This window comes from Thunnus albacares, chromosome 18 (assembly GCF_914725855.1).
Source record: "Thunnus albacares chromosome 18, fThuAlb1.1, whole genome shotgun sequence".
NCBI classification, from domain to species: Eukaryota; Metazoa; Chordata; class Actinopteri; order Scombriformes; family Scombridae; genus Thunnus; species Thunnus albacares.
This window is the reverse complement of record NC_058123.1, coordinates 28737748-28751346: the sequence shown is the minus strand read 5'-3', so window position 1 is coordinate 28751346 and position 13599 is coordinate 28737748. Positions and strand designations below refer to the sequence as shown.

At 38.1% G+C, this 13599-nt stretch overlaps 1 protein-coding gene across 2 annotated transcripts in view; it reads left to right on the top strand.

Moving 5' to 3' along the window:
• LOC122968979 (ras-specific guanine nucleotide-releasing factor RalGPS1-like) overlaps positions 1 to 13599 on the top strand; it is a 121396-nt gene that overhangs the window by 96049 nt on the left and 11748 nt on the right. For both annotated transcript variants that reach the window (XM_044334532.1, XM_044334533.1), the window contains exon 11: positions 4449 to 4516. In XM_044334532.1, coding sequence (XP_044190467.1) covers positions 4449 to 4516 — 68 coding nt within the window. The remainder of the gene's footprint in view (positions 1 to 4448; positions 4517 to 13599) is intronic.

Here is a 13599-nt window from a genome sequence, read left to right as displayed (position 1 = left end):
CAATGGCTCACAAGGAAAAAATCCTGTGGTGACCTTGGGATTGTCCTGCACTGTGGATAACGGATGGTCCTGCCAACATCATGTAACCTTCAAATCAGCAAATCCACCTCAACATTTTCCTAGTGATCGCACACAGAGGCTTCAGTTTGAAAATACTACCGATCGTAAAATAATATGCTTAGGTTTATCAGCACAAGATAATCTTAGTAATGCCACTGTAGATGGTCAACATGATCTCAGAAATAGAAGGGTTATGGCGTGTTGAATGTTAACACATCCAAGAGTGTAACACGTGTATTGTACTCCACTGGTCCACCACAGTGTAATCAGGAAGTGAAAGTTTCTGACATGAATCAGTTTAGTGGGAAATGAATCAAACCTGTATACAGTGCAGCTCTGGGAAACGTTTCCAGAGGTGAGATGGTCTTTTTGAATATATTCCGAGTATCCGTGCTGCGTTGCACAGAGCATTACTAATGACAGCAGCGACAAGAGACAAAACAGACACACAGCGATATAACCAGACTGACTGTGTGATGCAATGTAGACATTACACATGACAGACTTTGTTTGAAGTTTGCATGTCACTGCCCTTCTGTTTCTCTTTGGACCCAGGACTTTGAACAGTCATTTATAAACACAACCAAAGCCACTCTCTCTAATTAATGACTATTTAACCCAAAGTTCTTTCCACTAAGAGTTTCAATAAATTCTTTCCAAATGTGATGATGAGTGGCAGAATCCCATTTACCAGTGCACACAATTTATTAGGGATATTCCCTGCACTGATAGATCAAACTGAGCATGTGCAGTCAGTAGAGGAGACTCATAGACAGTAAAGGAAGATGAAAGAAGTACACTTTAAAAATGTATCAAGTTATGAACCAGCCTCTTCATGTATGTATGATGCTCATGTTACAGGAAATGAATCTATTGTTTTTGTTTATTTAATGATGCTGAATGCTTCAGTGTAGAGTTCGCCCAAATGAGTGTGGCTGGTAAACTCAAAACATATTTCCCAGCTGAACTTCAGTCCAGCAACAGTTATAACTTTGTAAACTTTATAAACAGAACTTTGTACAGGTATGATCACAATGCTCTTTAAAGGGGACATATCCTGCACATTTCCAGTTTGATATTTTAATCTGTGCTTCTACTGGAATGTCTTTGTATGATTCACTGTTAAAAAACTCCCTGTTCTGATTGGCTAGCTTCTGGAAGTTGCGTTCTGACTGGTTTTCCATGGCTCAGGAGGCTACCTCAACAAACCATGAAAAATATTATAGTAGTAGGATTTCATTACTTTTTCTTGTTCTTTACTCGAAATGTCAACAATACATCCATGCATGCTGGGGCTGAAATCCAATCTGAAATACGAGTGGACTATGCGAACAACATGTGGACAAACCTTACCAACAACCTTAGCAAGATGAGAACTCCAGCAACACTTGTAGTATGAAGAACAACTTTATTAGTTGACCAACTCGTTTTGGCTTGTGGCCTTCATCAAGGTCATCATAGAACAAATTACAAACAACATTTAAATAAAGTAAGTTCGGTATGAAAAAAGGTTAAAAAAAAAAAAAAGTTTAAAAAATATAAAAGACAACCAATCATATATATCCAGACACATATCAGCCAATGGGGCATCTACAAAGATGGTTGGATATATGGTCATGTGACTTAAGGCCAATCGTTGTCCAAGAAGGGACATGGGTGACACCATATTTGGTCCATTAACTAGAAAGGTGCAACTAGGGGGTGGTACTTGGGTTTTTGTTAATCCAAAAATGTGCCTATTAGATATGGCATACATTAGAAACACTGTGATTAGGACAGTAACAATAATAATAATAATAATAATAATAATAATAATAACAATAACAATAGTAAAGATAAAAAGCTTTATAAAGTGATGTGTATAGAGAAAGCAGAAAGATACATAATACAATACAAATTGATAAAAAAAAAAAAAAAACATCATTAAAAAATTTTGTCATAAAAATATATCATCATCTTCATACTATAAGTGTTGCTGGAGTTCTCATCTCTCTAGACTTCTTTCCCTTCTCCATGCACCTTGGAAGTAGGTGAAGTTGTGCCAGAGACCCTTACTCTGCATCTGCAACAACCTTAGCAACAGAGGGTTATGGCTCAGACCATGTTTAACACAGATATCTGACATCATAACAGTATGTTAATAACAGAAAATCACAAAAAGCATAATATGTCCCCTTTAAGAGTCAGAGCTGTGGAGGAAGGTTGGAGGTTTTTATCTGTTGTCACAACAAGCTCAGAATGTTTCCACAGTGCAAGTCTCATAATGTCATCTCTTCATGGAGAATTTAAACTGAGAAAAACAGAAAGAAAAGGAAACACATAGATTTGTCAGCATGCGGATGGTTCCTAATTAGGGGTAAAGCCTTAGTTACAGTTGTGAAGGAGGTGGCAGTGTGATGAAACACTATTTAAGTTTAAAGATCTTATTTTCCATGTGGTGTATGAATCTCACCCAGATCTCAGTTCTTTAACTTATGAGGAGTTGTGGCCTTAAACAGAAATAGACTTGATCCAATGTTTATTACACTTTGTGAATATCTTTGTATTACTATTTGTATGAAGCCTTCATAAAGTGCAACACACTACAGCCACATCATGGAGCACTGCATCAGTTGAAACCCTCAGCACACACTGGATGTGTCACATAGACAGAAGAAGCAGTCATGGTACAGCAGCCGGGATGTACAGATCTTTAAGATTTGATTTATTTATGGGTCTACAAAACATGCTAATCTGAGGAATAACATGTTAAAGTAAGAACACTAATTTCCTACATGGTGACAATGATGTTTAAAGACAGGCACAAAACATCTGGGGAGGAAATGTGATCAAATTTCTGCTTTTCACTGAGGTGCTTAAAGAGAAAACTGTGTTAGGGGTTTTGATGTGCATCATACACCACCAGTGTTTGTCTGTGAACATCTAATAGTGTGTATGAAGGTTTGACAAAGCCAATCTTAAAGATATTTTTACTCCTGATTCAATATGGGCATTGGAGGTTAGAGAAGTGAGTTTGTGACAAGAAGGTCGTCGGGTAAATCTCTGGACTGGCAGGATAAATCTGGGTTGGGAAAGTGAAAAAGCAGCATTTACCCTTCCATCATTACCACCACTGTGCAAGGCCCTCAACCCCAACTGCTCCAGTAGAGCTTCCAGGTGTGAAAGTGTGTAGTCTTGCAATACCAGACAATCAAAGATCTCCACCTACCAAAGTCTGGGGATTTCTAAATGCACAGTAGTTGCTTGAACAGCAGCGAGAACTGCCGCTAACAAATTTACCCCCCTTACATTTTGTCAGGGACACGCCTTACAGGAAATGACGCTCTCCCCCCATTCTCCTCCGTAGTGAACTGCATGTCACCACCCCAATATGACTGGCCACTCTGAAGACTTTGGATTGGTTCTGCAATGCAGAGCTTTTTTTAAAAAAACTCTCTAATTGTTTCCACCCAGTTTTAACAAAGAAACTTGGGGGATTGTCCTCAATCTCTATAAGCATTTAGAGACTGACCTGTGAGTCTAGAATGTGTGAAACTGTGATCAGGGCATTCCTGTAAAAAGAGAGGCTTTCTCTCAGTGAAACTTCCCTGAATAAATTAAGGTTAAAAAAAAATATTTACCCACCAAGACAACTGGAGAAAAGAGGGTTAGGAGAAATTATATCTGAAGAGCTTTAATTGTCAATTTTCAAGTTGAAAATACAAAATATGAAGATGCGTGTCTACACAGCCATCAATTGGAGTCACTCTAACTCCCCAAAATGTCTCAGTATTGGGTTTGACTTATGGCACTATGACACTCCTAACTCAAATGAATTCATCTGTCACCCAGAGGCTTCCAGTCATTTTTATGCAAATCCAATCAAAATTTATACCAGCCTAAAACACAGCAGTCTTGACTGGCTTGAAACAAGGATTTAACCAGTGAATCCTGTCTATCTGTATATGATCTTAACATGAACTCCCTTCATATCTTTGTATCTTATACAGTAGATCCAAATAACTGTGCCATGTGTTCCTTTTTCTCACCCTTTTACATCAAGAGATGATGCAAACACTGAACCCTCATTGTTTAGGGGAGAAATGCTCAGTTAGTCATCGGCTGGTTCTGGTTTTTTTTAATTTAATTTAATTGTCTTGGGTAAATAATTTGGGACCGCAGGAAAAAGGTCTGTAAAATTGGCTTTGTGAAATCATCAGATACACTGTAAGTGGTTGAAAAACAAAGTTTAGACACTTTCTGCATCGTTTTCTGTGTAACTGTGTAATTAAGCTGCTGGAGAGGATATCACCACAGTGATGTATTTCTGTCTGGGTAGTAGGAACTATCAGCTGGCCAGAGTGCAGCAGTTGGGCTGGTGTGTCTGATAGAAACCATTTGTGTTTCAGGCTGTCTTTGAAGATTGAGCCTGGCAACAGTTCTCCTCGCATCGCTTCTTCTAAAGAAGACCTGGCAGGTAAGACACACATGTGGCAGAGTTACACTGATGCAATACTCTTTTGATTAGGGTCGTTAGATTCAATTACATTCGAATTCGAGTTTATTAGGTTTTCGTTTTATATGTCAGAACCAGACACATCACACCAACATCACTAACACTGAAAAAACAAGAACAGTAAACCTTTATGTAATCATAAGCTTAGTTCTAATTATCCATAAACTGTATTATACAATAGAAAAAGGTAAAAAAGTTAAGTAGAAGAAACCAACAGTACTTTTCATTATTTGAATAACTATATTATACATTTTGTTCATCTCGTTAGAGGCAAATCCTAGTGTGATAATCTGACTGAAGTGCCTTTTTGTTTTCACTTTATTGTTACGTTTGACATTGTGTTCATGTTAGGTGTTTTCTGATGTTTTGAATGCTTCATGGACATAATTTTCAGTAAACAGAAGTTTTTTTGGGGGTGGTTAATGTTTAAAAATATGTCAACTTAAAGGGAAACATTCTTCAGGCATTCTTAGGCAGAGCAAGGAGAGAAGTTGTGTCAAAAGCCTTTATTTTGTCAGGCATATTACTTAAACTAAGGAATTTGTTTTTGAAAAAGATTTATAATCTATTTACTCATTCAAACCTTGATATACTTAAGCATCAAATGTAAAAATCGGAAAAGTTTCCCTTTGCTTGTGTCAGACAGTAGGGGATATTTTGGGAGGTTTGGAAAAGACTTCTCCAAGCATTAGATCACTCCCAATTGGATTTTATGATGTTCAATTGTTGAGCCTGATGACTATGACGCATCACTACAGATGGCTTTTTGAATGTGAGTCAGTTGGAGCATCTAGAGGTAGCACTTAAAGGTACTTCTGCATTGGCTTCAGCCTTGAGCCATGGTAGCTGTTGCTTGGTCCAAAGTGTATGAAAACTCTACCTACCAGTACCTCTAAAGTTCACATATTAACACGTTATATCTTGGTTGTTTAATCTGTACAAAACCCAAAGTGCGGTTACGTGCAGTAAGTATTTGTAGCCAGGTACAGTGATTTCCTGGAGTCTGTTTGTTGCCTGGCAACTTCACAGTGACCAGAAGACTTTTGCACTTTGGTTTTTGGGCGAATTAAGCCAACAAGATATAACGTGTCCCTGGTTTTATGTATATGTAAAGTTACGTTTCATAAGCACAGCAGTGTAAGTTATGATTATGTATTATTCTGCAGGTAGATACAAAACAGAAGGGGACCTAGAACAGAGCCTTGAGGTATTCCACAGTTCAGAGAGCCAGATGAGATGATATGAGAAGAAGTAAACTGTTTGAGAGCAGTGTATGCAACTCCTACAATGTCTCTCAGGCGACAGATTAAGAAACTCTGATCTACTGTAAAAAACAGAGCCTGTTTAATTATTCACCTGAGTCTCCCTTCATGAGCATAAAGAAGAAAGGCTGTTGTAGTTCAGTGTTTTGACCATAGCAGAATGAAGACAGTAACAACAGGTTCCTGAAGTACCAGTGTGTATTGACAGGTGATTTTGATAAGGTCAGAGATGAAAACAGCAGAGAGCTTGCTGGCTATCCTGAGTGGGTTACACAAACAATCAAAATGGTCTGCTCTGTCAGTGTCATTTCCTGCTCATCCTTCATCCTCCCTCACCTCTCTCTGTTCCCTGAAGTCATCATGGAGGTGAGGAGGCTGTACTGAACACACTCTGAAAGCCGCAGAGAGACAAATAACTTTCCTCTTGCATTTGTAAACTGTGTAGATAGGCCAGCGCAGTTGGAACTGAGTGAAAAGTTCCATGAGGACATGTTGTAGAGGGCCAGTCTACTTCCTTTATTTTCCTTTCTTATGATGTGCTGGGGTTTGGAGGGGTTCATTTGGAGTGGGCTGGGGTGATGTAATTCAGCAGGAACAAGCCAAGAACTAGATGTAGGTCATGATAATAAAGAGGGATGAACCCACAGCCACATCAAAGACAGCACGGCACTCTGCAGCTGTCTGTGTGTGAGCTCTGCTTCCATATGTGTCAATGAGGACATTTAGCATGATCATGCGCATGTAAAGTTCAAACAATGCTAACATTATTTGCATTATATGCTCTTTATATGAGATAAAATGAGAAATGCCTTCAAGTGAAATACATGAAAGTTGGATTAATGCTGAAATGTTTATGAAGTTTATATACTTGTCAGTCATTTGAGTAGTAACTTGATCAATCATTTATCAATGAAAAATGCCAAACATTAGCTGCTCCAGCTGGAAAATGCTTTTCTTTTTTTTGCCCCTCACATTTTTATTGAGAAGAGATTTGAAACATTAACTAATAATAGTGACAAAAGCCTTTGTCACTATTATTAGTTACAAAAGAAAAACATTTACAATAATATTTCAATCATTTATGCAATCCTGGTGAAGGAGTCATTTGTAGTTCCATTTCTACCGTTTTGAGTCTTGAATAATAACAGCTTTTCCCATTTTTCCTGCAGTGTTTCAAATTATACGTCAGTTTTTCCATCAGGATTAATTCAACAATTACTAGCCATTCCTCCTGTGTTAGCAGAGCTACTTTTCCTCGTAACAGCTTTTTTACCCGCAATGAATATTATAGGAAGCAAATACCTATAACTTCCTACATTCTTTCATAGAAATTACAGAGATAAATTCTCATCAAGACTTCATATCCTAGAAATTGTCATAACACTTGCATACTTACCATTTCCCAATCATAACAAAATGAATCAAACATTTCCAGGTAAATTCCCTCTGCATATGTGAACTGGTGGATGTAGGGTGTATCTTCCACGTGGTTTGCTGATCACTGTCTGCCATCTTTGTTGAATTAAGTCCATTAATGTGGTTCTTCCAAGAAGTGCTGACATTACTGATTATTGATATTACTGACAGAGACAGAACATTGCTTAATGCAAGATGCTTCTTATTAACAGTAGAGAAACAGGTCAAACAGCTAAATCAACATCTGAGCAAGAGACGTTATTGGCTCCAGGAGGAGATTGTTATACTAATCAGGAATTACAGTGTGTGATTTCACAGATGCTGCAGCTCCTTCAATAAGACTTTACAGTAAAACCGCTTTATTGTTTATTGTTACTGTTTTCATTGGATGATGAAAAATGAACACATTTCATCATGGATCTCAAATGCAAATTAACGCTGGTCTTCAGAAAGGTGTGTTTGTAGGTATTTGATTAGCCAATGCAGTGTGTTGTCAGACGATGTTGCACTGCATGGAGTTGCTAGGCGGGAGGAGCTATTTTGGGTTCCGGATGTAAAAATCCTATTCATTTTTCCCATAGACAATGTTAAGTGACTCACAGTTTGATCTCTTCTACGTCTTGGATCAGTATGAAATTTAACCCTTACCCTAACCCTAACCCTAACCCCCTAATCCTAACCCTAAACCTAACCCTAACCCTAACCCTACCCTCCCAAGTGTGAAGGAGAACTTAAGGTGGCCGTGGAAAACGTGAAAGGCCCTCTTCAGAGCCAGTGTTTGGTTTGTCTGTTCTGGGCTACCGTAGAAACATGGCAGTGCAACATGTCGGGCTCCATGGAAGAGGACCTGCTCTCTATGTAAATAAAGGGCTCATTCTAAGGTAACGAAAACACAAAGATTCTTATTTTGAGGTGATTATACACTAATTAAAACATACTTATGAATATTATATTTCAGGCCATTCTGCTAGATACCACTAAATCTTACACACTGGTCCTTAAAAATTTAGTCATGTTTGCGGCTAAAAGTGGACAGAAGCTAAAGATAACGTTGAAAAAACTGATTTTATAATCCACAGAGTGAATACGTTCACTTTTAATTTCTGGGTCATATCATTTACAACTTCAGCAACGAAGTTGAAGTTGAATTCATCACGCTCTGATTTGTGTCCATGGTTTCTTCTCTATAGCAACGGCAGCCAAGGCACATGAGTATTGTAGTATTTTTTGCTTTCCGCCAAAATTACAGACAAAAACCTAATTTCTCAGAAATAAAGTTGAAATAATTGAAACTGGTGGTCGTAATATAATATTATAGGATTGTTACATTATTCAGGAGAGTCCTGTGTTTCCATGTTCAGTAGCATTGAGGAGATTATTTAAAGAAATATTTGAAATGGGAATACAGAATGAGGAAAAACACTTCCAGAACCAGCAGCCTCTCCCACATTTCCAATCTATTCTGGCAAAAGTTTCTTTCTTTTTTTCTTTCTTTCTTTTTTTTCTTTTTTTTCCTGCTGGAGCCCTCTATGTTGGCACCCCTGCTGTTCTCATCCACATGATGGTAGAACATGTGGACTCAAGGACACAAGATACAAACAGGCCCAAGCTCATTATAACATCACTCTACAGCACCACTAATGACTCCATGAGGCTTTAAACAGTTTAATCGGACAAAGAGTAAAGAGCATTATCAGTACCTAGAGTATTAGTATAGTTTAATTTGGTCAAGCTGGAGTCACCAGTTTTCATGTAAACCTCCTCAGTTGGTGTATAATCATTAAATGTGGTTGCAATAAACTGTTCACAAATCAAACGTACCTGGTTGTAATCTGAGCTGTGGGTGGCTTTAATAACCTTCTCTGCGTGTGAGTGTGACTGAATTACATTTCTGTTTTTATTCAGATTTATCTACATGAATTTGTCAGCGTGGCAGACAGCAAAGACAGCTGTGAGAATAAATAGAAAAATCTTTCTTTGTTTTTGAAGTTTTTACATGTTGTGGCTTCAGAATACAATACGAGTGGTTGACTGAAGCTATTTGCACTTAAACAATGCATTGTTTTTAGATATATGATCTCATATCATTCATAGCAGGTTAAGCCAGTCCATTCTTTACTTGAGCTCAGAGTCATGTAGAGCAAATGTCTGACTAAAATTTCCCATGAGCAAGTTAACGACGCAGCTAATAGCAGTCTCACAGCAGCAAAATGTCAGCCATGGGAGCTAACACATTGATCTTTTTCCATAGACTCATGTCTCGCAGGCTGGCCAGCCACACGGTGGGATGTGTTTGTAACGGTTGTCATAGCAACCGCTATTCTCTCTCTCTCTCTCTTTCTCTGTCTTTCGCTACCACTTATCAGACAATTTTGTGCAATCACAATTTAGACAATTTGGTGGTATTAATCTTTACAGTGTGACCGAGTCATTAAGTGTTTGTCACTGGACTGACCGGAGGGGATTGTGCAGTAAAGGAAGGAAAAGTTTAAGTTTCAGTGCTTGTTAATTACAAAAGCATCTTTCAGTGCCAAGAGTGTAACGTGCTGCACTCATTATAATACACAGGCCATCAGTGAATCATTCAGGAAGGAAGCACGTGTCTGAGCCATTACATGGAAAAGTTTGGTTAGAAACAGAATGTCACTTGAGGGTGAACAAAAACTATGCTCAGTTTCTTGTTTTTACGACAAGATATTTTCTCCTATAAAGACGTATTTTTCTTATTATTATGACAGACAAGCTCATCTTGTAATAAACTTTACATGATTCGTAATAAACCTTTCATCGTTATCATAAGTTAGTATGAGACTGTAACAGTGTTTCATATGTTACAATAAGAAACACATTCAGTCAAAGCCTGAAGAGAAGATGTTGTTGCCTACGGACATATAAAATGTTGCCTTGGTGGGAGAAAAGGGCCAATCCACCAGTTTTATGTATAAACGTCAATTTGCTCATCATGGTGTGCATTACTCAGCCTGTGAAAACAGCTGTTTAATGTCTTCTGTGGCTCTGCAAGAGTCTGAGAAGCTATTGAGTTGCGTTATGGGAGATGTAGGATTCAGTTTTATTGTAGTGTGACCCAGGGACAAAAAGTCAGGATAACTCAACCTCTGCTTCTGTGATTTTCAAGATTTATTTTTTTTAAATCTGTCTCACAAGTCCCCTGAATACATGCAAGTTCAATACTAAATCACTGGACCACCCCTTTTAAATAGAAAATTTTTAAGTACAGCTTTAGCAGTCAGCAATAGAGCACTTACTTTTTATTTATGTTCAAGTGTTCTAGTGTTTTTCTCAGTGTGATTACAAACTGTGACTGTTAAATGACTGACTTTTTAATGTAGATATATAGAATATTTATAAGTAAAGAGGTACAGAGATGCTTGTTTTTTACCACAAACAGTGTCTGGCAGCAGAACTTCCTCCAGCCCTGTGTACAGCCCCGAACAAGTTTCAACAATTTCGGTTCAAGTTGCAGCCGGTCAGTGTTAGAGTTATTGTTGATGTGGGAGTCAGACTATTCCAGACAAGACAGTGGAATTTGTATTCTTCCTGAGAGACAGAGCTCAGTGTACCAATCAAAACTGGTTTAGATCAGAGTAAGGGTGCCCTGCTTAGTGAGAAAATAGCAAATCACTCACACTTCTACTTTGAGGGTGGGGTCAGTGATGGTGAAACAAGCAGCATCGCTACAATCTAAAAGTCCTGCATTCAAAAATATACTTCAGTTAAAGAAGTATTAACCACAAGTACTGAAGTGCAGTACTTGAGTAAACATACTGTGCATTGTACACAGTAAAAACACTTTTTACCGAAACAAATAACTGTTTGATACCTTCTGCATGCAACTAAATCTGTGAATTTTACTTGTTTCCCTTTTTGCTTTTATTTATTATTCAATGTCAAGAAAAAGACTTGTTGTTCTGAGCGGACCTGTATATATACTTGTTTTTTTTCCCAAGAATCAGCAGTGTCTCATCAGTACATAATGAATGTCGGTGGTTTTCTCCTCATGCTGGTCAGATGATCATTTAGTGTTATATAACATGGCAGAAAACAGCTGTTCTGGCTGTGTCCACTGGCTTATTGGCTCATTCAGCATAAACAAGTCTCAAACACACACACACACACACACACACACACACACTGACACATACACACTGCCAAACTGAAGAATTTGGTTTACTCACTCTCTCCATGTACAACAAGTCAGTATGAGATGGCATTATGAACTGAGCAGAACATGTGCGAGCACAAAAACAAGAGAAATCACACGTGACATGATGCATTCATCCAGTTTACCACCTCTACAGCCATCAGCACGTCAGCAGAGAAAACCCCTCTAATGATGGTGCTGTATTTGAATTGAGCTGTGATGATCCTGAGAATATTAGCTCATGTGAATTATGTTCTATAAATCATCTATTCTGGGACGCTTGTGGCTCAGCTTCTCGTGACTGAAGTTTCAAACCGCAAATTCATCCAAGCTGTTTTGTAATGTCTGAGCAGTAGCTGAATAAGTACGCACATGTGCTTAGAGATGAGCTAAGAGCTAACATCAATCACCTGGAACATGACGTTTCAAAGGGGTTTTTAGACATGTAAGATCACAGTTTTCTTGTTTGTTCCTGCTTTGTTGAACCTGCCAATCCTACTGGGTGTCCATTTCAGCCTTCCTATCAGCTCTCAGAAAAAAAAAAATGTCCACAGGTAGTAAGCAAAAACTGACACATTAATAGTCAACTAAAATACAATTGGATGACAAAAGTAAAACCATATATAATGTGTAGGAAGGTGTGCCTCCAGAACATCTTCAGTGCTCCTTATCATATATTCTCCAAGTGTGTGGAACTTTACTGTGAGGATGAACACCATTCTTCCAAAAGATATTCCCTCATTTGGTGTTTTGTGATGGTGGTGGAGAGCACTGTCTAACACGTTGCTCCAAAATCTCCCATAGGTGTTCAATTGAGTTGAGATCTGGTGACTGTGAAAGTCATAGTATATAATACATATCATTTTCATACTCATCTAATCAGTGAAACCTTGTATGGAAATATCTGCAATTTCTAGTTTCTCCACTCTTTTAGGTTTGCATGGTTGGGATTTGATAGCATTATCATCTCTTAACATCTCTAATTGAATCTAATTAATTTTAGCTTTAACATTTGAAAATAAAACTTAAGTTAGAAATACCTAAAATGAAAAGATTCATTACCGATCTATAATCACTTTTTGTTGGCTTGAAGGAAACAGTGCAGTTGTTAGTGGCTTTATAGCCACAACCTTACAAAGAAATTAAATATTGATTTAATGTACTGATTAACTGTTATGGCCTACTTACATAGCACACTTTTTTACAGGCTACTTTCTCCAAATAGTGGGAGTCCTTTATTGAGAACTTACAATCATAACAATGATATGCATAGAAAGTTAACTGGGACATTCTGACAACTGAAGTTGACGACTGTCCTGCTATTATTACAGACATGTGAACTAACCAGACACTCGACTATCCTACTGTTATTACAGACATGTGAACTAACCACAGACACTTGACTGTCCTGCTGTTATTACAGACATGTGAACTAACCACAGACACTCGATTGTCCTGCTGTTATTACAGACATGTGAACTAACCACAGACACTCGACTGTCCTGCTGTTATTACAGACATGTGAACTAACCACAGACACTCGACTGCCCTGCTGGTATTACAGACATGTGAACTAACCACAGACACTCAACTGTCCTGCTGTTATTACAGACATGTGAACTAACCACAGACACTCGACTGCCCTGCTGTTATTACAGACACATGAACTAACCACAGACACTTGACTGTGCTGCTGTGGTGGACTCGTGATGGTCAAGGGCTTATGGGAAATGCTGTTTGTCAAAAGTTGTGAAAAAAGCTGAAATCTGGAATAAACAATATTACCTTGTTTTCTAAAAGAATAGTTGTCTTTTGTGTACTTTAAGTGAGTTTTCATGAGTTCTGCTTGGCAGTATTTCGCTGAGTGTGCAGTTCTCCAGCAAGCTTCTGTTACCCCAACCAGCATGAGTCTTTATATGCTAATAGTAGTGATAAAGACACATTAAGGCTGCTTCTGTCCCAAAGCAATCACATTATACTGCCACATTACATGGATTCCTTTAATTCTAACTTTTTCCACATTAGTATTCATGATTGCAAAATTGCAGATGAGTAAAAATGTCCTACAAATCTCCTGTTTGTAGGAAAGATTCAAACTTGAACACATTCCATAGTACAGCATCAGTGGGAATATATGTTTCCCCACCAAACCCCCATGGCACAATTGCATAGAGTACAGCTGTCTGTCTGCATGTCCTCTGCAG